This window comes from Danio rerio, chromosome 16 (genome assembly GCF_049306965.1).
Source record: "Danio rerio strain Tuebingen ecotype United States chromosome 16, GRCz12tu, whole genome shotgun sequence".
Classification (NCBI taxonomy): Eukaryota; Metazoa; Chordata; class Actinopteri; order Cypriniformes; family Danionidae; genus Danio; species Danio rerio.
The window spans coordinates 18,121,560-18,147,809 of record NC_133191.1 but is presented as its reverse complement, the minus strand read 5'-3'; the positions used below and the strand labels follow the sequence as shown (position 1 = coordinate 18,147,809).

General features: G+C 42.4%; 1 protein-coding gene and 1 long non-coding RNA gene across 3 annotated transcripts in view; both read right to left on the bottom strand.

The window, feature by feature from the left end:
• Positions 1-26,250, bottom strand: part of rorc (RAR-related orphan receptor C) — a 187,950-nt gene that overhangs the window by 19,054 nt on the left and 142,646 nt on the right. For both annotated transcript variants that reach the window (XM_001344013.8, XM_073926026.1), the window contains 3 exons: positions 16,364-16,485; positions 15,705-15,837; positions 15,384-15,491 (listed from right to left, as the gene is read on the bottom strand). In XM_001344013.8, the coding sequence (XP_001344049.3) occupies positions 15,384-15,491; positions 15,705-15,837; positions 16,364-16,485 (363 nt within the window). The remainder of the gene's footprint in view (positions 1-15,383; positions 15,492-15,704; positions 15,838-16,363; positions 16,486-26,250) is intronic.
• On the bottom strand, positions 20,453-22,271 carry LOC141378198 (uncharacterized). Its single transcript, XR_012392071.1, has 2 exons — positions 22,221-22,271; positions 20,453-21,288 (listed from the first exon to the last, which is right to left on the bottom strand). It is a non-coding gene; the product is annotated as an uncharacterized lncRNA (long non-coding RNA).

Genomic DNA, 26,250 nt, shown 5'->3' with positions numbered 1-26,250 from the left:
ATGTGTGTGTGCGCGCTGTGTCCTCCTTGCAGTGTGTGTGTGTGTGTGTGAAAAGAGCAGAGTGTGACAAGCTAGGAGATCTCCTCGCCAGTTCTTGGAGTTTTTGCTCAATAAAATAGTTAGTCGTCTGTATTTTCAAGTCCATCGTCTGTATTTACATTCATCCACTGGCAGCCAAAATCCACACCTTACACTATGAAGCTGTAAGAATTGAAATATTGCAAATATTCTGATATCTTTGACAATTCAAAACATGAGCTGAAGACAGGGCCAATGGACTCCACAACCCACCAGGGGGGAATGCGTGAAAAACCAGTTCCTGCTGCATTTGCATCTGACTATGCTGAGACTCAGCTTCATCCCCCCAAGTCACACATATGGTCATTTCAATGTTTCAATGTTTTAGACTAACCAAACTGACTTTAACTATCATGTTTGATATCATTTGAAATGTCTCAGTGCGATTGGTACAATGGTCTCATTCTCTCAGAAATAGACATAATCAGAACAATAAATATATAACTTCAGGCATCTTTTGAACCACTTAGAGGGGTGTGCCACTAAGTGTGAATGCCTTTTGTTCACACCCCCTTCCTTGAGGGAATTCTTGGATTATTTAAGGTAAGGTCTAAGAAAAACTCAGCGCGATTCTGCCTAACCAGATCAGCCCATAACATGGCTTGTTCCATGTTATGTATATTTCAAAGTCAGGAATGTATCTTTTTCATCTTGGATTTATCTTTGATAATTTGATGTTTTGTATTGATCATTTATGAATTGACTGATTGAATTGGCATAATACATTTACCTGACTAATAAATTATAATGTTTGACCATATTTTGCTCACTCTGTAATTATTAATTCAAGTAGATTACGCTGTATCCTTGTTTCCGCACGTCTTGCGTCAGGTCAGTAGACGGACTAAAATCCAATTGAGATGGAGCATTGGCACACTAATTGTGTTTTAGCGATCCGGCTGACTCTTGATATTGATTCATGTGTACTTAGGTGGAAAGGGCGATAACTTCCGTCTAGGTCAACAAGGTGTTGCACGACTAACCTAGATTGGGTACCCAACCTTTGTTTGAAGGTAATATTATTCTAAATTAAGTTCATATGGGAAACCATGGGCTTGGTGAAAACCAAAGTTACTATAGAGTCCAGTAGTCGGGTACATTTATATTAATGCCCTAACCTCTAATTAGAAATGATGATTGTCTTAACTCAAAGGTGTACATCTAAGCTGGACTAACTAAAGTATTTTAGAACGAGCGCGCTGGTAGCGGCCATCTAAAGTATTAGTCAATTTACCTCTGTTTAATATTCAAGACTGACCGGAGTGTGACCGTGAGGGACGCCTTCGGCCGAGGCGATTTCTCTGAGCGACATGAGCACCCGAATGAACGGATGTAATAGTTACTAGTGAAGACAAACGGTTCAAACATTTATCTAAATTACATATTGATATAATCTTCTTAATGTTTTATAATTGGAGTCAGATAAAACGAGGATAAATATATTAATATTCTAAACCACCTCATATTAAAATTGGAGTCAGATATGAGTTAAGTTTAATATAAATCAACATTGTGCACTGGAAAGACCGAACATGCAGTGAACCTTCATCCACCAGTGGACACCGGCATTGGGCCAACTGGGTGGACCTTACAAAGCGTGTATCCACTGTGACTATTATATTGTTGATTAGGCACTGAAGGCAGTCAGTGTCGACCAATCGCAACAGACTGTCATCGGTCCAATCAGCGCAGATTAGCTTCACACTAAGGAGGGGTTTGGGAACAAATGAATCACTGAACGATTCATATGGGATTCGCTGGGATAATTAGGTAAAAATAAATGCAGATTACAAGATAATAAAAATGTTTTTTGACCTTACATGCATATTAGACTGTTATTGGAGACCCTTACAACCAAAATATGACCCTATTTCATGTATAATATGGACTCTTTAATTCAACATTTTATTTCACCATGTCTGTGATTGTCTCACAAACGCGCGGTGCTCATGCAGGCGGGCATGCACGAATGGCAGATATGAGTGAACAAATGCGCAGAAGTCCGAATCTACATTTGCTGACAGACAGTTTGAGCTACTTATAAGAATTTTGGGAGATGTCGGCCTGACAATATTTAATTGGATGAACATTTTTTAGTTTTGTGCCTTACCCTGAATATAAAATTACATATAAATACATTTAGATCATTTACTTTAATCATTACTATTAGACTGGGAAGAGACTTTGAACCAGCACAACAAAAATTGTTTCTGAAGACAATCACGTACTGCTCCTTTAAGTACAGTAACGTGAATAAATTTAATTTGTTACTTTCCACCCTTGCCTAAAACAAACACAAATTTTAACTACTTCTGGTGTGTGCACAACATTTTGTGAGTTTTTGAGCATGTTTAGCCCCTTAAAATTATGATTCTTTCTAGAGAAGATGATTTAAAGCTGCAAGCAGCAATGAAAAGCACATCGCACCCAGGCTCACCACCCCCCTGTGGCCTTAGGATGACAGAAGATAGGACAATAATAATTTGATAAATGTTGAAAAATCCTGAGAAAATCACTGATTTGTGCCAAACTTCCTTTGTCAGTAGGTGGTTTTAAGACTGTAACTGTGTATTGGCATGCAGATGACTTTAAAAAAAAGAATCTTATCTAACATGTAAATTTTCAGGCAGATAAGACATTGTGTGGTTATTGCAGAGTTCAGACTGCATGATTTTAGGCCCGATTTTGCCTCGCTCACAGGTTTTGAGTAAATCGCAGACAAATGCCTGAAATCACAGGCAAATCGGTGTTCGTTCACTCGAGTAGCAATCACACAATGTGAACTATCAAAGACGCAATCTGGTAGAATTGCCCCTGAGTCACAGATGCCTGTGAGATATTTGACATGCTAAATATCTGGAACTGTCGGCGATTCAAATCATGCTGTGTGAAATGAGGTTTGACTAAAAATAACTTTGATCGCCAACAGCTGAGAGAGCAGGATTCACTTGTGTGTGTACGTCAAGCGGCAACCTCCCGCTCTCCCTCAGGAAGCTAATACGGAAGTAACTGAAACTGCAATTCATCGACTCACCTTTGGCACTGACTCTAGGAAATCCAGATTTCTGACTGCCTTGGTAAACTTTACAGCTATTAAAAACAAGTTTACAGCCTGGTATAAAAAGATGGTTTTGGTGCATATAGCTATGATTACCTTTCATGACAACTGTGAGGGAGTGAATTTTTTATAAAACTCATCTGTTTAGATTTTATTAAGTTTGCATAATTAAGAGCATGGCAGATTGAGTGACAGCTAGGTCTCGCTGCTCGCTGTCTCATCACCTCAGATGATTCTGGCTGATTAGCTGCTGAGCTTGGCATATACATCGTATTTTTTGTTTTGGTTATTGTTTCTTTACACAGTAAATTGCCTTTTGGGATTATTTTCTAAAATTATCAGATAATATGGCATGCTGTGTGCATTTAATTGTGCTCAAAAACCGTTCAAGTTGCCTCCATTTCTGAGATGAGTAGAGTTACATTCTTATCCCATCTCTATAAATGTATTTGTTTTATTTTAGATTATTTATAATTTTCTTTAGACTTGTAATGCAATCCAAAATCTAACAGATTGATTAACTGTAGGCTATAAAACATCTGAAACGTTTTCATACAGTTTTATGCCTGGGTTTCATCAATAGCCATGCATTTACTAACACAGACTATAAAAAAGTCTGTTTAAAAGTCTAAACATTTTAGTAGCCTCATTTCTATTGTCAGCTCAGTAAGAGCCAGGGCTTTTATTGGGCCAGGCCAATTGCCTGGGAGGTTGAGTAGTGAGGCCGAAATCATGTCGTGTTTCCACTGTCAGGCTAGTAGCTCGCAGCGCATCACGCAAACCCTGCCCCAGAACGTCCCCCGAATCAAACGTCACACAACCAATCAGGCAAATTAAGCACACCATTGCATCATCACGAAACAAGTAAAATTAGGACAACCGAAATAAAGAAATGACATGTCTATACACACATGCCTACATATTTCCATTCATTATTTTTATACACACACCAACCAACTGTCGGCATTGTGCATCGCGTGGTCTCGTGACGGAGGGACCCAGCACAGTGAGCGCACCATCCATAATATAAAACCACAGAAATTCTCCGGTATATTTTATAACATTTTCGTTTTGATTGACGTCGTCAAATATTCAGCCCAAATGCTCCAGAGAGACCTAAAACATATTAATATTTCCCTAGGCTTTATGACACTTCATAGGTAATTCCCCTTTATTTAAGGATGTTGCATATTATTCAGTAATCTTAAATAAAGGAAAGTGTTACGGGTAGTAAAATTTAGCCTATTCCTCTCAGCAGCTATTCACTAATAAAGCTCTATATGTATTTTACATTTTACCACATCATATAAAACATAAACACTTCAGGACACAGAACACATTTTGTATTTGCAGTTTTCCCTGATGCGTTGTCAGGGTATTGCCCTTTGTTACTTTAGCTTTTCTTGTAATTCCCTTTTATGTCCACTAGATGTCATTTCATTCTTTTCCTTTTGGTATCCTTAATAATTGTCATCGATTTCACATGTGCCTTGTTTAGTTTCTTATATTTAAGTAGTCTCAGTTTCATCTGTGCTTTGCTCAGTTATTGTGGCTTCAGGCCTGTCAACCACTGTGCGTTATTCCTTTGTAAAGCCTCTTAGTTATTATGCTAAGCTCTTCAATGATTTGTATGTTTGGAGCTTTTTTTTTTTTTTTTTAAGTTAAACTGTTCTGGAGTTTTTTTGCATTATTTGAGTTTTGTATTTTTGGATTTTGGAACACTCTATTTTTGCCTTAATTTACTTTTATCTCATATTGAAGATTTCATGTTTATAATAAATTTCCACTAAGAAGCAAGTTGCCTTTTGTTGTTTGGGTTCATCATCTCCCAATAGCTCAGTAGAAATGTGGCTCACCTCCCATGCCAGAGACCTGGGGGTTGTTCCATTAACCAAGCTTGCAGAAAAAGCCAGGCATATTTTGGTAAGTCAGGTTTATTAATGGCGGATTCGGTTTCATAAATCAAATTTACGATAGTTCAAACTTAGGCCCTGTTTACACTAATGTGTTTTAGTTTGAAAACGCATAAGTTTTGCTATGGTTACGCCAACCGTCCACACTATATCGGAGTATTTGAGCGCCGAAAACAGATCGTTTCGAAAACGCTAGAGAGGCCGTTTTCATTCTGAAACGCTGCTGCTCCGTCTCAGTGTAGATGAGCAAAAACGGAGACATCTGAAAACGGAGGCGGGGCTGTAGACATTCGCCTCTCTGATTGGGGCTTTTCCTCAATATTAAGTAGCCTAACACACACAGGTCAGTTCTGCATTCTCTCTTTGTAAGTTCAGACTTCTCAAGTTTGATCAAGGCTGCAGTCTCTTCTTCTCAGTTTGAAATGGAAAACAGACTATACCGAGGACACGGGTAAATCTTTAAAGGGAACAGTGTACTTTATAACTTCATTCACATCACCCTGGCTATGTTGTTTCACTTTCTCAACAATAAAATGTAAACATGATTTAAGCAACTGCCTATTTTCATTTTAATATTAGCAACTTAGACAGCAGAAATGTTTAGGCGTCGTGCTGCATATATGAGCGTCATCTTCACTGTGTGGATATTTATAACAAAACGGAGCCTATAACAACTGCCTCCTTTCAATTTCAGTGAAAATACGAAACATACCCTCTCTTTTGCTGAATATCAGTTTTAATAATCAATAATGGCCATTATAAAAGTATAACATACAATAAGTTCATACATTATAGGAAATAAAGGCAAGCGATCAGTCAATATACAGAATGTAGGCAACGTGGTTACATTAATCATTAACTTATCTTTGCGCTTAGCCAAAACACGTTACTTGAGAACAAGTAATAGATTCCAATGACCAAAGTCAGGGAATATGTCGTTAGATAAAGACAACAAGATGAATGAAATATCCCGTTAAATAAATATAGTGAGATTAGATCTAGTGGGAGATGCTTGATGAGAAGTCCAACTAGCACAGCTCTCATCTGGGTAGATGGGCTGCAGCGCTTGCCCGAGAGTGTCTGTGTGGTCACGTGATGTGCGTTTTCAGCATTTTGGTGTGGACGGAGAGCTGTTCAGAAACGCTGGGTAAAACGCGAGTGTGGAAGCGGATCGTTTTAATTCTAAAACGCCGTTTTAAAAATAAAACACACTAGTGTAAACGGGGCCTTAGTTACCCTGGCAACTTATGCTGGGAAACTAGCCTGGTCTGGGGTAGGCTAACTCTCAGGCTAAGTCTTAAGTTCAAGCCTAATCAAAGTAATGTTAACATTCACCTGCCATAATCTGATGCCTTTTTTAATTCACTTAACCTCGTAATAATTATTAAAACTTTACAGTCACTTAATAGCAAATATTATATAATAGTATATATATATATACTTTGCATTGGTACTAAATTATCTAATGTATATGCACAAATATATTATTGTAAAGCATCCTGTAGAAAATATTAATTTAAAAGAGAGATCTGTGAGGGGTGTACTTAGCTCTCTCTCTCTCATTTATATATATATATATATATATATATATATATATATATGTGTGTGTGTGTGTGTGTGTGTGTGTGTATATATATATATATATATATATATATATATATATATATATATATATATATATATATACACGCCTTTCCAGCTGCATCCTATCACTGGGAAACATCTATACACACTCATTTACATTCCTACACTATGGCCAATTTAGCATATTCATTTCACCTAAAGCACATGCAGCATGTCTTTGGATTTGGGGTAAAACGGAGCACCTGGAGAAAACCCACGCAAGCACAAGGGTAAGAAAGACACTGACTATTGTAAAGAAGAAGACTACATTTCTTAAATAATGACTTTAAAGCTATAAAATGAGTGGAATAATCAGGAGATGATCCGTGCTGAGCAGCAGCCTCACTTTAATGTAAAGATATTTTCCCACAGGCCACGGAAAACAAGTGGCAAAGGGAAAGCAATGATTTGCTGCAGATTCAGGAGCAAATTAAAATCCCACTGCTTGTGCTACCACAGCTCTTTGTTTATTTTAAACCTATGTGCATACATTTAGAACATTTTGTATGTTACAGTGAGCCTGCAATGCATTAAAACTTTTTCCTTGCAAGCAACAATTGGAAGTGCAAATTATCTCTCTCTCTCTTACGCACATGCGCCAGTCAAACCCAATTGCTATGTATTATAACAAACGTTCGAGGTTACTAAAGTAACCCTTCGTTCCCCGAGGAGGGGAACGGAAGCACTATAAGTGGATTTGATTGTAAAATCCACGCATTGGGAGGTTCGGTTCAGAAGCTACTCGTCTGAAAGAGTATTGAACGGGCCAATTAAGAATGAATTGGCAGCGCAAGCCTGCGCAGGTGAGCGGCATAAGCAATCAACTGAGTATATAAGCTCACCTGGCGCAGCAGACGCTATCCTTTTTAAGCTGAAGAGACTTTCAACAGCTAAGGGACAGTCATTATGGCGACGGAGTATAGTGCTTCCGTTCCCCTCCTCGGGGAACGAAGGGTTACTTTAGTAACCTCGAACGTTCCCCTTCGGGGGGAACTTCAGCACTATAAGTGGATTTGATTGTAAAATCCACGCATTGGGAGCCCATTGAAAGCGCCACAATGACTGCACCTTACCAACACCCCCGATGAGGAGATAGTCAAGCAAGCGTGACGCACCCACATCATGGGGGGCGCGGTCCTCCAACGTGTCCCTGGCCCTAATTTATCCTACTTCAACAGAAGTTTTACGGATTTATATATATTTTTTGGGAAGTCGTGAGCATCTAGATAATTCTAGGAAAATACGACAGTACGTTGGGAAGCGTGCAATCCCGATAGGGAGGACGCTGCGGAGGCCATCCGTTACCCAAGGGGGGATAGATGGCAGAATTTACATATGGACTAGCCCTAAAAGGGGGAGTACGCATAGCAAAAGAGTGGTTAGCGGGGAGGGAAGACACGGGTCCGCCCGGGGGGGGGACTTAACCGTGGCTGAATAAGCATATGGGATCGCCTAGTGGGGACCACGCATAGCAGGCACCTTTACCCAAAACGCGGGCTGACCAGCGGGCAGACCTACAACGTAGTGGGCCAGCAAGTGACTCCTCCGCTGAGTCAGTGCTGGGGGCCACGGAGGAATCTGCAGGGCTCACCTGACGGGGAACTTTACTGACAGATAAAAAGGCGCACGTATCTCCGTGTTAGGGAAAATGGCGCAGCAAGCGTGTTTCAACACCCTACCGAATTGTTTCCTCAATCACCAAGGGTTACCTAATACCCTTGAGGAAACCGGCTCCACTCGCAGATTGTAAAACCTTGCAAATGTGTTGGGTGTCACCCAGCCCGCAGCTCTACAGATGTCTGTTAGAGGGGCGCCGCGTGCGCGCGCTCGAGAGGATGCGAAGCTCCGAGTGGAGTGCGCACGCGCTCTCGGGGGACGCGGCTCATCTCGGCTCTGATAATGAAAGAAAGGCATCCACAATCTAGTGGGAACTTATTTCGGTACGGCACTTCCCTGCTGCCGACCGCTATAACAGACGAAGAGCTGCTCAGATTATCTAAACTCTGAGTGCGGTCCGGATAATACGCAAAACGCGAACTGGACAATAAGAAGGGCTGGGTCTGCCTCCTCCGAGGGCAGCGCTTGCAGGCTCACTACCTCGTATTAAAACGGAGTGGTAGGAACCTTGGGCACATATCGCGGGCGGGGTCTCATACGTGAGAGAAGCCAGCCCAATTACAGGCACGAGTCACTGACCGAAAAATGCCTCCGGGTCCCCGACCCTCTAATCGATATCAACGCGACCAGCAGAGCTGTCTTCAGGGACAGAAATATACTGAGTCGAGGATCGAAGGGATCTGACGCGGCTTGTGTAGCGAGGGCGAGATCCTAAGAGGGCATGAGAGGGGGCGGGGTGGATTAATTCGCTTAACGCCCCTGAGGAACCGGATGATGAGGTTATGCGTTCCCACGGTGCTGCCAGCCACCGCGTTATGAGAGCGGAGATGGCAGCCACGTAACCTTGAGTGTGGAGGGCGACAGCCTGCTCTCCAACTTCTCTCGGCATAAAGAAAGCACAACGCTGATCTGGCAAATTACGGGGGTCTTCTCAGCGAGAGACACACCATTCAGTGAATAGACTCCACGTCAGGGCATAGGCGCGCTCGGGGAGGGGGCTCTAGCCCGAGTGACGGTATTAGCCACCGCAATCGGAGGTTACCTAAGTCTTCCTCGCGTCTAAAAATCTCTTCAAAGATCGGCGAGGGTGCCAGGTGGTGCCCTGTCCCTGAGAGAGTAGGTGCTCTCTCGAAGGGACTGCCAGGGGAGGGCTATCGCGAGGGAGAGCTCTGACATCCAGGTCCGGTTGAGCCAGAGGGGCGCAACCAGCAACCTGTTTCTCGTCCTCCCTGACCTTGCACAGTAACTGCGCGAGCAGGCTCACTGGGAGAAACGCGTATTTGCGCGTGCCCCGAGGCCAGCTGTAAGCCAGTGCATCCGTGCCGAGAGCACTCGGTCAGGGAAAGAACAACTGGCAATGAGCGATCTCGGGGGAAGCAACAGATCGATCTGGGCTTCCCCGAATCGCGCCCATATCAGCTGAACAGACTCGGGGTGGAGTCTCCATTCTCCAGGACGCAAGGCTGCCGTGAGAGCGCATCGGCTGCACGGTTGAGCTTGCCTGAATATGAATGGCGTGCAGCGATTTCAGCCGCGGATGACTCCAGAGGAGCAGACGGCGGGCGAGCTGAGACATGCGGCGAGAGCGCATACCCCCTATACGGCTGATATACGCCACCGCCGCCGTACTGTCTGTCCTGACCAGCACGTGTTGCCGCTCCAGCACCGGAAAAAAACGGTGGAGAGCGAGGAACACTGCCAACAGCTCCAGGCGATATGCCAATGCAACTGGGTACCTTTCCACAGGTCCGCAGCCGCATGCCCGCAACGCACAGCCCCCCAGCCCGTGTTGGAAGTGTCTGCTGAAACGACAACAAGACTGGACGCCTGTTCTAGAGACACCCAGGCCTGTAGGAACGAGGGGTCGCTCCAAGGGCTGAGGGCGCGGCGACACAGCGCAGTAACAGAGACTCGGTGTGCGCGCGCGTGCCATGCGCGTCTGGGGACTCGATCGTGAAGCCAGTGCTGAAGTGGTCTCATATAGAATAATCCGAGCGGCATGAAGCGGCTGCGGATGCCATATGCCCCAGGAGCCTCTGAAATAGTTTCAGTGGGACCACTATTTTACTGTCGAGCTCTCTCAGACAGTACAGCATCAGCTGAGCGCGCTCTCCGGAGAGGCGCGCTGCCATGGTGACCGAGTCCAGCTCCAGCCTGAGAGAAGAGATCCTCTGCACGGGGGCGAGTTTGCTCTTTTCTCGGTTGACCTGAAACCCCCACAGGTGGAAGTGCCAGAGCACTTTGTCTCTGTGCATAATCAACTGCTCCGAGAGAGGGCAAAAATCAGCCAGTCGTAAAGAAATTGAGTATGCAGATGCCCGCGAGCCGAAGGGGCGCTGAGGCACCCTCCGCGGGCTTGGTGAGGACCCGCGGAGACAGAGAGAGCCCGAAGGGGAGGGCTTTGTATTGCCAAGCTCGACCTTCAAACGCAAACCGCAGAAACTGTCGGTGGCGAGGAAGAGTGGAGACATGGAAATACGCGTCCATCAGGTCTAATGCTGCAGACCAACCCAGAGGACGAACGCACCGGAGGATGCGCTTCTGCGTGAGCATTCTGAACGGCAGCTTGTGCAGGCAGCGGTTCAAAACGCGCAGATCTAGGATTGGCCGTGACCCACCGCTCTTTTTGGGCACGATGAAGCGTGGGCTGTAAAACCCGCTCTCCATCTCGGCTGGAGGGAGCGGCTCGATTGCATCCTTCGCCAGGAGGACAGCAATCTCCTCTCGCAAGACAGGGGCGGACAGGGGGCTGACCCTGGTGAATACACACCCGTGACTGGGGGGCCGTTTCGCGAACTGAATCGCATAGCCGAGTCTGATTGTGCGTATGAGCCACCGCGAAGAGCTGGCCCGCGCTAACCAGGCAGGCAGAGCTCTCGCTAATGGACTCATCGCTACAATCGCTGACGTACCAGCAGTGGGGCAGCGCGGAGTGGGTATGCTGATCCGGGAAGCTCGCGGGTCCCACGGAAAAGCTGGAGGTGAGATATTTGCTCTCACTCCAAACCCGAGCTCCGGAGGGGAGGCTCGAGGGGTGGGAGAAAGGAGACCGTCCTCCCAGCGCTCGTGAGCCACTGGCGAAACGCACCGAATCTGCAAGCTAGAAAGCATAGCGTCCCAGACTGGCAGATTTCGGGCTGTCACATCTGGGGAAGTGAAAAGTGCCCTTTCATAATGTTTTCATGGCAGTAAAAAGTGCCGTTGGAAATGGGGCCCCGCCCTCCAGCGGGGAAAGAGCAAGTTCCCTTTTCTCCAGATGGCCTGTCCCAGGGGCGCTTCGCGGTCCGTTGCCGGACTTAGCGGCGTTCTGGGCAGGGGGGCTGCCTGCTTCCGAGGTGCCCGACGCGCTCGCTTCGCCGGAGGCGTGTGCGGGGGCGGAGCAGCTCTCGTAGGCGGGCGCCTTCGGCGAGGAGCAGGTATGAATGGCACGGCGGGCGGAGCGGGCTACGGACCGCCGATAAGACATCACCCACCAACTGCTCTCTCACCGCCTTGAATTCCTGGGTGAATTCACAGACAGTGTCGCCGAACCTGGCTGGGGATATGGGGAAGTCAAGAAAGCGGACTTTGTCGACTTTGCGCATATCAGCCAGGGGTGGCGCTCCTGGACCACTAATGTGGACATCGTCCTCCCCAACGCACACGCAGCGGACTCAGTAGTCCGAAGAGCTAAGTCGGCGGCGGTGCGAAGCTCGTAAGCCTGGGTTGGACCCACCCTCGTGCTGCTCGGCCAGCGCCTGCGCTTGGTAGCGCTGGTAGGTGGCTATCGCATGCAAGGCGGAAGCAGCCTGGCCCGCAGCTATGTAAGCTCTAGCTCCGAGGGAGGTAGATAACTTACAGGCTTTGGATGGGAGACGAGGCGGACCCCGCCAAGAAGAGGCGCCGCGCGGATTTACCGCCATCGCGCACTCAACCTGAGGAATCGCCACATACCCCCTGGCTGTTTCACCGTCAAGAGTGGTTAGGGTGGAGGAACACGCAGCACGAGCAGAAAAAAGTGCTTTACAAGACCGCGTGAGCCTACTGTGCACCTCCGGGAAGAAGGGAACGCCCCTCTAGTCGGTCCGGCCGCGGAGCTGGGGGATAAACCATCTCCAACCCACGGCCGAAGCAGCCCGGGAAAGCACGGCTAACATGTCCGTTTCAGGATCCGTAATGACAGCGCTCACCAGCCCGAAGGGGGCGAGCGGGTCTGGATCATCATCGGACAATGAAAGCCCACCCTCCGATGCCGCGGTGGACATCTGGTCTCCGGTGTCATCGGGCGTAAGGGCTACCATCTGTTAGACGGATCGCTTCCCCCGCCCGAAGCTTGGATGGAGCGCTTAGAGGAGCGGGAGGTCCGCGGGCCCGTGGGCAACGGATTATCTCTCGCTGAAACCCTCAAATCTGCCCGAGTGCCCGCTGCAGAGCAGGGGACAACTGGGGTGGTTCGCCCTTTTGCAAAGGCTAACCGCGATCTTGCGCAACAGTCATGGCATCGCAATGACGACATGAACTGCCCGCGAGCAGCGCATTAACATGCTGGACCCCCAGACATGTAACACAGTGCCCGCGCCCATCATCCGAGGACAGGAAACCACCGCATCCAGAAACGCACAGTCGGAGCGCCGTCCTGATAAGGACGTGCTGCACGACTGTGTTGCTCTTTCTGTGAAGTTTGCAACTTTATACGCACCGCTCTGGAGGACCGGACCCAAAGAACGCCAGGCAAGGGAGAAACCCAGCTCGACCGTCTGCCACTGCGTGTACACACTCTGGACCGGGAGAATGCTCTCGTTCGCTCAGAATCGCTGGTCACAGCAGGAGGAACCCTCATCGACTCGATCAGAAAGTCTCTGAAGCGAAAAGGATAGCGTCTGCTGCGCCAGGTGAGCTTATATACTCAGTTGATTGCTTATGCCGCTCACCTGCGCAGGCTTGCGCTGCCAATTCATTCTTAATTGGCCCGTTCAATACTCTTTCAGACGAGTAGCTTCTGAACCGAACCTCCCAATGCGTGGATTTTACAATCAAATCCACTTATAGTGCTGAAGTTCCCCCCGAAGGGGAACATTCAATTTCATGTTAATAGCCCTAAATAATAGCTATATTTAAAAAGTATATTGCTAGAAATGTAGCCTATTGAACAATCTGCAGTTTCGCGGCTCACTCGCTGTGAACAGCTATGTCTAATTTTAGAGCTCTTTCAGTTCTTGAAGTTGCTATGGTAGCAAACAACATCATCAATGTATCTATGCTCGACTTTTCAGGTTTCACGACAGAAACGTGCACGAGCAGTTATCTAGATTATTTAAACTAAACTCAGACAAGTCAGATCAAATGACCTTCAACTTGCTGTTATGGAACCAATTTAAGCGTGGACGTTTAGTTCGGCTCATCGAAGTCAGGCTATTGACTTTAATCCCCGCTTTTCTTAACCACCTTTATGAAATAGCCCCCTGGATCCTCGTATGCATTTGTAAAGTGGTGCATGACAGAATAAAAGGTCGCCTAGATTTATGTATTGTACATCTAAATTGTTATAGCTAGCTTTTATTTGTTTTATACTGGTTTATTTATTTAATGTGATTTTCTTATATCTGATATTTGTGCTTCTTTAAATTATTTCAATATATTTTAGGCTATTTTATCACTTGTTTTGAGCTTTTAAAAGTGGACACATAATTTATAAAGTTTTATGTCTTTCTGTTGTATTTATATTTTGTATTATCTCTTAAATAAAGAAAAAAGCTGCTTGCGTGAAGCTGTGAAGGGAGTGCTCTTTTGCCCAGTCTCACATTCACATACAGGCATCTAAAAGCACGCACATATCATGCACAAACACATCTTTTAAACTTGACAAAAACTCTCAACAACCTTTCCTGGCTGCTGTGTCTTTTATATGGTATAAAGATTATTGTGCATTACAGAAACATTAAGGAGGAAGCAGCAAAGAAAAGCCACTTATAAATTTAAATTTTATTATTTTATGCAACACCCTTACATTTTAAAAGACCCGCAGCCTATGAGGCTATACATTTTCTTTTCCTTATTTATTTATTTTGAAGCATGCACTCATGTGCTATTGGGAAAACTAGTGTAATGACGGCATACCATCTTTACCAGACTCGGGGCAAAGCCCGCCTCTCCTTTCACTCTGCCTCAAAGCCCCAGCTGGCCCTCTTTGGCCCAAGGTATTCCGCAGGCCAAAAAAGGCCGGCCGCTGCCCCCAAGAAAGCCCCGCTTCAGCCCGATCAGGCCGCGAAAGTGGCAGTGGAAACGCGACTGGCCTTGGCTAGCTCGCTTTAGGCGCGATAGTTGAAACAACCAAGCACATGTGGTCAGAACACAAACAAGACAAACACAAATGAGTCACCGGTAATAAACTATTAAACGTTCTCCCAAAGTAAAGTCTGTCAGTGTTAAGAAACCTATGGGTGACGTCACTTGTACTACATCCATATGTTTTACAATCTTTGGTGTAAAAAAACAAACTAAGGTTTACAGTCTATGTTGTACCTGCAGGCCAGCGTTAGGGTAAAAGTTAAAAGCGCTGTTTATTTGGACCCAAGAAATGGGGAAAAAAATTGTGGAAATTTGACAGGAGCACCCATGTCTGTATGACGTGTCATACAGAAAGTCAAAAAAGGAAAGTTGAGAAGAAATTTCTAGTTTTCTTGCATGGCAATACACTGACCTTTGTCAGTTGACCAAGGACATGCTGTTCAACGAAAACTCTATATTTTTCAATTAAACTGATTATACTGATAAAACATTTTTTGAGCTGATAACATTTCTAAGAAGACTTTGTTGGTGTAAAAGGTGATTTCCTGTTTCCAGCTGGTGGCACAATCACTGTAACTGGGTATTGGCCTGCAAACCTGTTCAGGTAAGGACTTATCAAATGTGTGGATTTTGAGGCAGATCAGACAATGCATGCCTGAGTTATAACAACTTCTTGTTTTGTGGTGAAACATCAATGTTTTTGAGGCTGCCAATAGGGCCTACGCACTGCCCATGCTCGGTCCATAATAATGATAATAAATAGTAAATAAAGCAATTCCAATAGGGCCTACAATGACAACATAAACCAAAATATTCCTTTAGCTCACCAAGAGATTTGAAGAGTTCTGTCCCTGCATATTTGCCATCAAAGAATACTGTGTTGTTTGCTGTGTTAAACATCCGAGTCATCCGGACCAGAACCACTTCCATGGACCCTAATGACAACAACACAAAAGCACACAGAAAGAAAGGAGAGAATACAATAAAAATAATTATAGAAAGAAGGATTAGAATAAGGAGACATTCTCATAAGATTTAAAAGGAGACAAAGCCAGGAAAGTAACAAGATTTTAATTAAATATAGAAACAGGACAGTAGTAACAGAAGTAACATTATCAGTCTTTAATTTATTGACATATATGCCTCACCACTCTTGAGGAGAGCAATTTGATCATTCTGACAAAGCTGGCGGAACCCTGGGATACGTTTAGCAAATTCCACCACATACTGAACGGCATCTGACAAACGTACAGCACAGTACTGCCACATCTCATCCACTGGCTACAGAGAGAGGAGAGAAAAAAATTGAAAAGAGACCAAATCAAAACTTAGATTCAATTTTTTTTAAGTCATTACTTTATATGTAACATAATTGTCATTTAATTTCTTGTATTTGTGACTTCATGCCAGATAATTTAACAGTAAATTGTATGTCTAAGAAATGTATGTACCATACTTGAAACTTTTTTACAATTGATCTTCCTGCAGAAAAACAAATATGTGACTAATATTGCAGTTTTTCACATGGTTCTCACAGTTAAGAACAAAGTGTAATGTATACATGAAGTCTGACCTTTCTAACTGCACATAATGTATGAGCTTAAGTTGCTTATGTGCAATGAATGTTTTGTTTTGATAGTTTGTCCTCTAGGTGGCAACATTGTTTGAAGAAGAACAAATATTCCTCATTGGGCATAGCATCAATTATTTATTTCTCATTAGAAATTGAGCATAGCCCACTTGGAAAAACACACATATACATAGAATATAAAATTGGCGTAGTTCTAAAATAATAAACAACATGTACTTTGCTCTGGTATATGTGGACCTCCTCCCTGCTGAAAACCTTCCATCTGAGAGCCTGCAGTTCTTCCAGTCGATACTGAGTGGTCTCTTTATGTGAGCGTATAATACTTGCAGCAAGCTCCTCTATCAAAAACCACACAAAAACAAATATGTTATTTTGAATGCTTAACAGTCCAATCCTTCATTTAAGGGTGATGCATTTATTATGCATTAATTAAGCTTAGGTAAACTTGTAAATCATGATTAACTTGTTCACAATTATGCATCAGTTAAGCATGAGCAAACACATAATTTATGATTAACTGAACATAAAGTAAAGGCTTTTTTTCTCTTTTTGCAGACCAATTTCCATACAGGAGATTGAGAAGTTTGTTATCCAGACATGTTGTTCTTCAAACTATTTTGTCCTGTTGAAAAAAAATAATAACTTCCTATTATCTAGCGCACAATTTTTGATACATCCATTCATCCAACTGCAGAACGTCATCTACAGTCCTGGGGCCTCATGTATCAACGCTGCGTACACACAAAAACTTTGCGTACCCCAGGGGCCTGTTTCAGTAAAGAGGTTCAACCAACTTGAAGTTTAAACTTGAACTCTGAGTTGATTTACCGAGAGATTAAAAACTGAGTTTTCGGTTTCAGAACACCAGATCTGAGTTAGGTCAATCAAGTTAAGCGTGCGCATCGTGACTATAAATAGGCCTTATCAATGGAGCGTATATATTACAAGTGACTATGGCAACATCTTAAAAAAAAGATCACCATTTTTTTCTCCAGCTGAATTTGATCTGCTCATGCATAGTTATAGCAAATATGAAAATATATTTTAAAAAGCTACACCACTGCATCCGTGAAACAGAGACAGTTAGAATGGGAAAACATAGCTGCTTAAGTTAATGCATGATTTTACATTTAAAGTATTTAAATATTTAAGTTGAATAAAATAAGTAATGTCATGTGTGTCATTTATAAAATCTTTACACACGTTCCCACTTTTATACATATGGATCAGTTTTAATAGATTTAAAAGTACACTTGTGTGTCTGCCTTTTTTATTGATCAAGTGATAGAGGTTGATATGACATTTAGAATGTAAGCAGAACTAAAAATAGTTTTTAGAAAGAACAATAATTCTAATTAATTTAGGCTACTTGTCCCTGCTGAAGGTCAGTGAATTTAATCTTTATTTATTAAAAAGGACAAGCCATTCTCATTTGTTCTTTGTGTGACTGTAATGTAGGTAATAGCTATATTTCCATCCAATAATAATATTAAATTTATGTGCAAAACTGGAATATTGCAAAAAAAATATATATGTGGGAACAAAGCAAAGTTTCCATCCAACGATTGAAAGAGAACAAAATCTTCACTTCCTGATTAACTGGCACCAAATATCAACAGTAAAAGCAAAATTTACTGCGGTAGAAGAAGCTGCGGCACCGTCAATCTTTTCTATATTTAATAAATCTACTTGCTTCTCAGAAGACAATGCTGACACGTAATGAACACGTGGGGGCGTTTGAAGCCATGAGACACGGAGAACAGAAGCTCCTGACATGCTACAGACGCTCTGGAGGTCATTAACAATGTAATATCATTAATTCTGAAACGGTTAAGGATTTTTGCAAAAAAAAACAAACATTGTATGTGCAAAACAACATTTAAGATGTGTTATAGTGTGCTCAGCCTGCTAGTTTGTCTATTCACACACATTTTCATCATCAAAAAGAACCTTTTTTAATGCACATACTGTAATTTGTTCTTTGCTAATAAAAGTTTATCCCACTCAGTTATGCACGTTTTTTTATGTGTATTTTCCAAAGTTATTAACAACAGTCCCATGTTTCTTCACTCTACCTAGTAATCTAGTAATCACTCTACCTTTCATAGCCTCTTCTGATAAATTATGGGAACTATGAATTTTTACTAGCTCTTTTGCAATCATCTCTGCTTTTTCCTCTTCAGACACTGCTATTTCCTCATCTTTTTTCATGACTTTATACTGATATTCTTTTTTAATTCCTCTCATTCTTTTAATCATATACCCTTATTTCTCCTACTGGGGTTGTTTTTCCTGTTTTTATTACAGTAATTATTCCAACCTTGTTTCATGGCGTGATCTTCCTAACCTTTCCTTGAGCTTTTTTATATTCAATAAAATTTTTAAGTTATGTGTTCTTCTTAACATTCTCAATGCTTTATTCCTTTCTTTCACTGCTTTGGAACATTCTTCTGTCCACCAAGGAACAGCTTTCGGTAACGCTTTCTTTTACAACCCGCAAAGTACCGCGTAAGTACAGTGAAACTACATTGTACTTTTCTGTACGTACTGTGTAAGTATAATGAACGTATGTGTAGGTATAAGGGAACAAACCGTAATGCTTGGGTAATAAGGGGGTAACAACCAGATGTTCATCACGAAAATTACCGCGTAAGTATAGTGAAATAACGGTGTACTTTTCTGTACGTATAGTGTAAGTATAAATAACGCTTACTTAGGTATAAGGGAACAAACTGTAATGCTTGGGTAATAAGGGGGTAACAACCAGATATTCAGCATGAAAAGTACCGCGTAAGTACAGTGAAATAACAGTGTACTTTTCTTTAAATTGCAAAAGAACAAACCATAATGTATGCGTAATAGGGGAGTAACAATAACATATTCATCAAGCAAAGATCCGCGTAAGTATATTACGTTGACGATGTACTTTTCTTCAATTATTGTATACATATGAAGAATTATGCAAGGATGGTGACAACCTATTGCTATCTGCAAATGTACTGTACATGCACCTGCGTGAGTACATTAGTACTCTTATTCAGTGCTTGGGTTTTATACGGGGTGTTTAATGAATAAAAGGTTTACAACCTGTGAAATTATGAACCCTTATTGTATACTGTTTGCATTTTAAATCTGCAATTCAATATAAAATATATTTCCACACACTACTTACCTTATGTTTACTCGTCGATCTCACCAAAGCCATCAATGTCTCCATAACTCACTATCAACAAATAACTTTGCATGATATAGGCCTACCGTCAGGGTTCAATGTAGATTAAAACAGGATCGCATATTTATTGCTGTTTGCACAGGGGGGCTAACTGTTGCATTTCAGTAAATGTATAGCTGATGCTTTATAGAAAAATGTAGTAATTTGGTCTTCAATCAATAAAAACTGCTGCTGTAGTTTACTCTGTTCTTAGTGTTCACGTATACACTAGTGTGTTAAAGTTCAGCTTCTTTCTCTGTTCCCTGTAGTTAAAGGGTGAATACAGTATTTGTTCCCTCCTTGTTCCCTGTACTTACAGGGTAAATACCACATTTGAGGGTTGTAAATTAAAGTGAAGCACTGTTCCTCCCTTGTTACCTGTACTTACAGGGTAAATACCACATTTGAGGGTTGTAAATTAAAGTGAAGCACTGTTCCTCCCTTGTTACCTGTACTTACAGGGTTAATACCACATTTGAGGGTTGTAAATTAAAGTGAAGCATTGTTGCTCCCTTGTTCCCTGTACTTACAGGGTAAATACCACATTTGAGGGTTGTAAATTAAAGTGAAGCATTGTTCCTCCCTTGTTACCCCCTTGTTCCCTGTACTTACAGGGTAAATACCACATTTGAGGGTTGTAAATTAAAGTGAAGCATTGTTCCTCACTTGTTACCCCCTTGTTCCCTGTACTTACAGGGTAAATACCACATTTGAGGGTTGTAAATTAAAGTGAAGCATTGTTGCTCCCTTGTTCCCTGTACTTACAGGGTAAATACCACATTTGAGGGTTGTAAATTAAAGTGAAGCATTGTTCCTCCCTTGTTACCCCCTTGTTCCCTGTACTTAAAGGGTAAATACCACATTTGAGGGTTGTAAATTAAAGTGAAGCATTGTTCCTCCCTTGTTACCCCCTTGTTCCCTTTACTTACAGGGTAAATACCACATTTGAGGGTTGTAAATTAAAGTGAAGCACTGTTCCTCCCTTGTTACCTGTATTTAAAGGGTAAATACAACATTTGTTCCCCCCTTGTTCCCTTTAGTTTACAATGTAAAATCCTGAAGGCAGTAAAATAAATATACAAACACACAATATATTTCTTCTTTACTTTGTAACCTTTATTTTAATAAATAAGCATTTTAAAACACTTCATCTTAATCAAACATTGTCTTGTCTATCATTGCCTATACTCATTCATTTTCTCTTCGGCTTTGTCCTTTTGTTAATCTGGGGTTGCCACAGTGGAATGAACCACCAACTTATCCAGCATATGTTTTACGCAGTGGATGCCCTTCCAGCTGCAACCCATCTCTGGGAAACATCCATACACACCCATTCACATGCATACACTACAGACAATTTAGTCTACCCAATTCACCTGTACTGCATGTCTTTGGACTGTGAGGGAAACCGGAGCACCCCGAGGAAACCGACGCGAACGCAGGAAGAACTCCACGCAGAAACACCAACTGACCCAGCCGAGGCTCAAACCAACAACCTTCTTGCTGTGAGGAAACAGCACTACCTACTGTGCCACTGTGTTGCCACCCAGCTGCAACCCATCACTGGGAAACATCCATACACACTCATTTACACACATACACTACGGACAATTTTAGCTTACCCAATGTCACCACATATTTTTGGACTTGTGGGAGCACCCGGATGAAACCCACGCTAACATTGGGAGAACATGCAAACTCCACACAGAAATGCCAACTGACCCAGCCGAGGCTCGAACCAGCGACCTTCTTGCTGTGAGGCGATTGTGCTACCCACTGCACCTGCCTATACTCAGACAGCAAAATAACAAAATATTTCATTCCCCCTTTTTTCTGGCATCTCTTGCTTGGCTTCCTCTTCTGCTCTTCTCAGCTTCCACTGAGGACTCTGATGGTGAGTGGCTGATGAAATCCCATGGGTCTTGCTGCTCTGCATTTATATAAAATATATGCACAGACATAAAGGCTTTTAGTAAGCTGTAGACATGTTTATTTTGCTGTTTTATGTGTGTGTGGTGGTTGTCCAACAATTTCACATACTAAATATTTACAGATACCATACAGACACATTACTATATACTATATACATTACTATATATAATGTATATATACATTACTATCAAACAAAAGTACTATGATTAGATCATATGGGAGATTGTGATCATTTATAGTAATAATAATTAAAGCGCAGAGGGGAAAAGGCTTAAATATATGTGCAGGCATTACAGACTTTGAAGTACAGATTATTTGCAGTTCAGTGTACACATTTAAATTCTGTGTTACTCATTAAATGGTAAGTAAATGTAACGTTTGGGTGAACTACCCCTAAGGTTAGTTTTTGATTAAGTAAGTACATGTCTTAACCCATCATTAGTCCTAAATAAAGTGAAAGATATCATAATATGGTTGATGTACTGTTATGGACCCTTTTTACATTTCAGCGCAGTGAATGGGAAAGTACAACACATTTTTTTTTTACAATCTTCTTTGCTCAAATAAAATGAAAACTTTATGATGGTGTTGTGTCGACAATTAGAAAAAGAAAAAATTTGCGTGAAACTGATAACACCAGCAAGAAGAGAGAATAACATCTCATTTACTCATGTCCATAGACACTGTTTGAAACACCTCGCACGTGTAATCATATTATATAATACATATGTAAATACAAATAAATGTTATTTTATTAAAAATATCATACAAAAAACTCAAGGATTTTAGATGCTGATGATCGTAAAACGCGTCATAACAGTATTGTGGAAAGGGAATTGTTAAAAAATAGGTACAAACATCAGATAGAAACAAAAACCTAAACAAACACTTCTATGTACATAACATCATAAAAATACTTGTTTTATGTACCTCGCGCTGCCCTCCTTGTACTGCCGTGAACAGGAAATTCTGGGAATGGAGGACGGAGAGTTGAATCGATTCGTCTTCAACAAACCGATCAGTGTGACATCAAAACATCGCGAGAACAACAGACAGCTCTGTGTGCATTTGAATCCATCTCGCGATATTGTATCACTTCAGGTACGCGCCTACAGATTCGTTGATTCAAACGAGTTGTGAATCAAGAAGCCTCTAAAGAACCGAATCAAACTGCAGCAGCACGCCACGAGGTTTTTCTCAGACTTTTGGGACGTTTGGAATTGCTCCGTCTCGTCACTATGTAACACATGTGAGTAAATCGTTGTTAGTAAATAACGCTACTGTTACGATTAGAAATTGTGCATTAACCAGATTATATTTATTAGGTTTCATTTGTTTTAGCGTAAAATTAATGCTAGTTCATGGCCGAATCTAAACGGCCAGCAGCGAATATTTACCAATGTTTACTGTCGTTTACTTTGCACATCTTAGAGATGTTGCCAAAGTTCCTCTGAATTTAGTTTCTTCATGTCATTCCAGATAGACTGGATTATAATCAGTTCAGATCTCTGTGGCTGTTGTCATACTCAGACTATTTTCTCCCTGTATACGTTAATTACAGCTAATGAATTATTAAATAACTATTAAAGTTAATGACAAAAATAATGTTTGGAAATGTAAATTGATATATCAAACTGGCATGCTACAGAAAATATCAACACCCCCCACAATTACTAGTAACGTTAGCCTTGGACTTTAGCACAGTAGCCTACTATATAAGCCTTTTCCCCTCTGCACTTTAATTATTATCACTATAAATGATCACAATCTCCCATATGATCTAATCATAGTACTTTTGTTTGATAGTAATGTATAGTGTCTATATGGTATCTGTAAATATTTAGTATGTGAAATTGTTGGACAACCACCACACACACATAAAACAGCAAAATAAACATGTCTACAGCTTACTAAAAGCCTTTATGTCTGTGCATATATTTTATATAAATGCAGAGCAGCAAGACCCATGGGATTTCATCAGCCACTCACCATCAGAGTCCTCAGTGGAAGCTGAGAAGAGCAGAAGAGGAAGCCAAGCAAGAGATGCCAGAAAAAAGGGGGAATGAAATATTTTGTTATTTTGCTGTCTGAGTATAGGCAGGTGCAGTGGGTAGCACAATCGCCTCACAGCAAGAAGGTCGCTGGTTCGAGCCTCGGCTGGGTCAGTTGGCATTTCTGTGTGGAGTTTGCATGTTCTCCCAATGTTAGCGTGGGTTTCATCCGGGTGCTCCCACAAGTCCAAAATTATGTGGTGACATTGGGTAAGCTAAAATTGTCCGTAGTGTATGTGTGTAAATGAGTGTGTATGGATGTTTCCCAGTGATGGGTTGCAGCTGGGTGGCAACACAGTGGCACAGTAGGTAGTGCTGTTTCCTCACAGCAAGAAGGTTGTTGGTTCGAGCCTCGGCTGGGTCAGTTGGCGTTTCTGCGTGGAGTTCTTCCTGCGTTCGCGTCGGTTTCCTCCGGGTGCTCCGGTTTCCCTCACAGTCCAAAGACATGCGGTACAGGTGAATTGGGTAGACTAAATTGTCTGTAGTGTATGCATGTGAATGGGTGTGTATGGATGTTTCCCAGAGATGGGTTGCAGCTGGAAGGGCATCCACTGCGTAAAACATATGCTGGATAAGTTGGTGGTTCATTCCACTGTGGCAACCCCAGATTAACAAAAGGACAAAGCCGAAGAGAAAATGAATGAGTATAGGCAATGATAGACAAGACAATGTTTGATTAAGATGAAGTGTTTTAAAAAGCTTATTTATTAAAATAAAGGTTACAAAGTAAAGAAGAAATATATTGTGTGTTTGTATATTTATTTTACTGCCTTCAAGATTTTACATTGTAAACTAAAGGGAACAAGGGGGGAACAAATGTTGTATTTACCCTTTAACTACAGGTAACAAGGGAGGAACAGTGCTTCACTTTAATTTACAACCCTCAAATGTGGTATTTACCCTGTAAGTAAAGGGAACAAGGGGGTAACAAGGGAGGAACAATGCTTCACTTTAATTTACAACCCTCAAATGTGGTATTTACCCTGTAAGTACAGGGAACAAGGGGGTAACAAGGGAGGAACAATGCTGCACTTTAATTTACAACCCTCAAATGTGGTATTTACCCTGTAAGTACAGGGAACAAGGGAGCAACAATGCTTCACTTTAATTTACAACCCTCAAATGTGGTATTTACCCTGTAAGTACAGGTAACAAGGGAGGAACAGTGCTTCACTTTAATTTACAACCCTCAAATGTGGTATTTACCCTGTAAGTACAGGTAACAAGGGAGGAACAGTGCTTCACTTTAATTTACAACCCTCAAATGTGGTATTTACCCTGTAAGTACAGGGAACAAGGAGGGAACAAATACTGTATTCACCCTTTAACTACAGGGAACAGAGGGAAGAAGCTGAACTTTAACACACTAGTGTATACGTGAACACTAAGAACAGAGTAAACTACAGCAGCAGTTTTTATTGATTGAAGACCAAATTACTACATTTTTCTATAAAGCATCAGCTATACATTTACTGAAATGCAACAGTTAGCCCCCCTGTGCAAACAGCAATAAAGATGCGATCCTGTTTTAATCTACATTGAACCCTGACGGTAGGCCTATATCATGCAAAGTTATTTGTTGATAGTGAGTTATGGAGACATTGATGGCTTTGGTGAGATCGACGAGTAAACATAAGGTAAGTAGTGTATGGAAATATATTTTATATTGAATTGCAGATTTAAAATGCAAACAGTATACAATAAGGGTTCATAATTTCACAGGTTGTAAACCTTTTATTCATTAAACACCCCGTATAAAACCCAAGCACTGAATAAGAGTACTAATGTACTTACGCAGGTGCATGTACAGTACATTTGCAGATAGCAATAGGTTGTCACCATCCTTGCATAATTCTTCATATGTATACAATACTTGAAGAAAAGTACATCGTAAACGTAATATTGTCAGGGTTCTGCCACTCTGATCTTGTAAATTCTTGTTTTGGTGGCGGATCTCTGACACTACTCGTGTCTGGTCCTGTTTCTGTCTCTGTGTGCGCGCGCGCCGTCGTGGGTGTACGCAGAGTGTGCACGCTCCTGCTTGACGCGGCCGCGTGCGCTCTGCGTCCCTCAGACGCGTGCGCTCTTGTACTCGTGTTTGTGTTTTCGTCTGTCAGCAGCATGGTGTTTCATTCCCAGCGTCTCAGTCTTGTTGATTTCGGTTTCGGTTTTGGTCGGCGCTGGGATGAAGCATGCATGCTGCATATGTGAGCGCATGGTGAGTTTTCATTCATCGTGTGCTCGTGTCTTGCGTCTTTTGTCAAAGCACGTGGCTCGGTGTTTACATTGTGGTCACGTGCTTTTGTCGTGTGCTTCAGTGTTGTGTTATGTGAGCGCATGGCTTGTATTGTCTCTCTGTGTCATGCGCTCTCCCGTCTATTGTCTAGTCCCACCCTCCTTGTTAACCCATTATTAGTTTGTCATGTTCACCTGTGTGTCAATTTACTTTTTGCTTTATAATCCCCCTCATGTTTTCAGTCCTTTGCGAGTTCGTCATTATATGTAGTCGATGTTTACCTGTCTTGGTGTGTCCAGTCCTGCCTTGTTGTGCCTGCCCAGTCAAGTTTGTTTGTTTGATTTATTGTTTGTTGTAGTAGTGTTTTAGTAGTGTTTTCCCCCTCGGGGTTGTTTATTTTTGCCTTTTATTTTATTTTTTAATTAATAAATCCTACTTCACTCTGCGCTTGGGTCCTTGCTCCTTTTTCCCTTTACCGGAACGTGACAGTACGAACTCGCCAAAAATGAGGACCCAGCAGAGTGAAGACAGCCCCTTCTCCAGCCGCATACTGCAGCTCATCAGTCTGCAGTCGCTGCGGCAACGTGGCATGAAGGTGGAAAGTTTTGCGGCTAGATTTTGTGTGGCAGCAGAGGGGCTGGGGTTTAATGATCAAGCCCTGGTGAACCTCCTT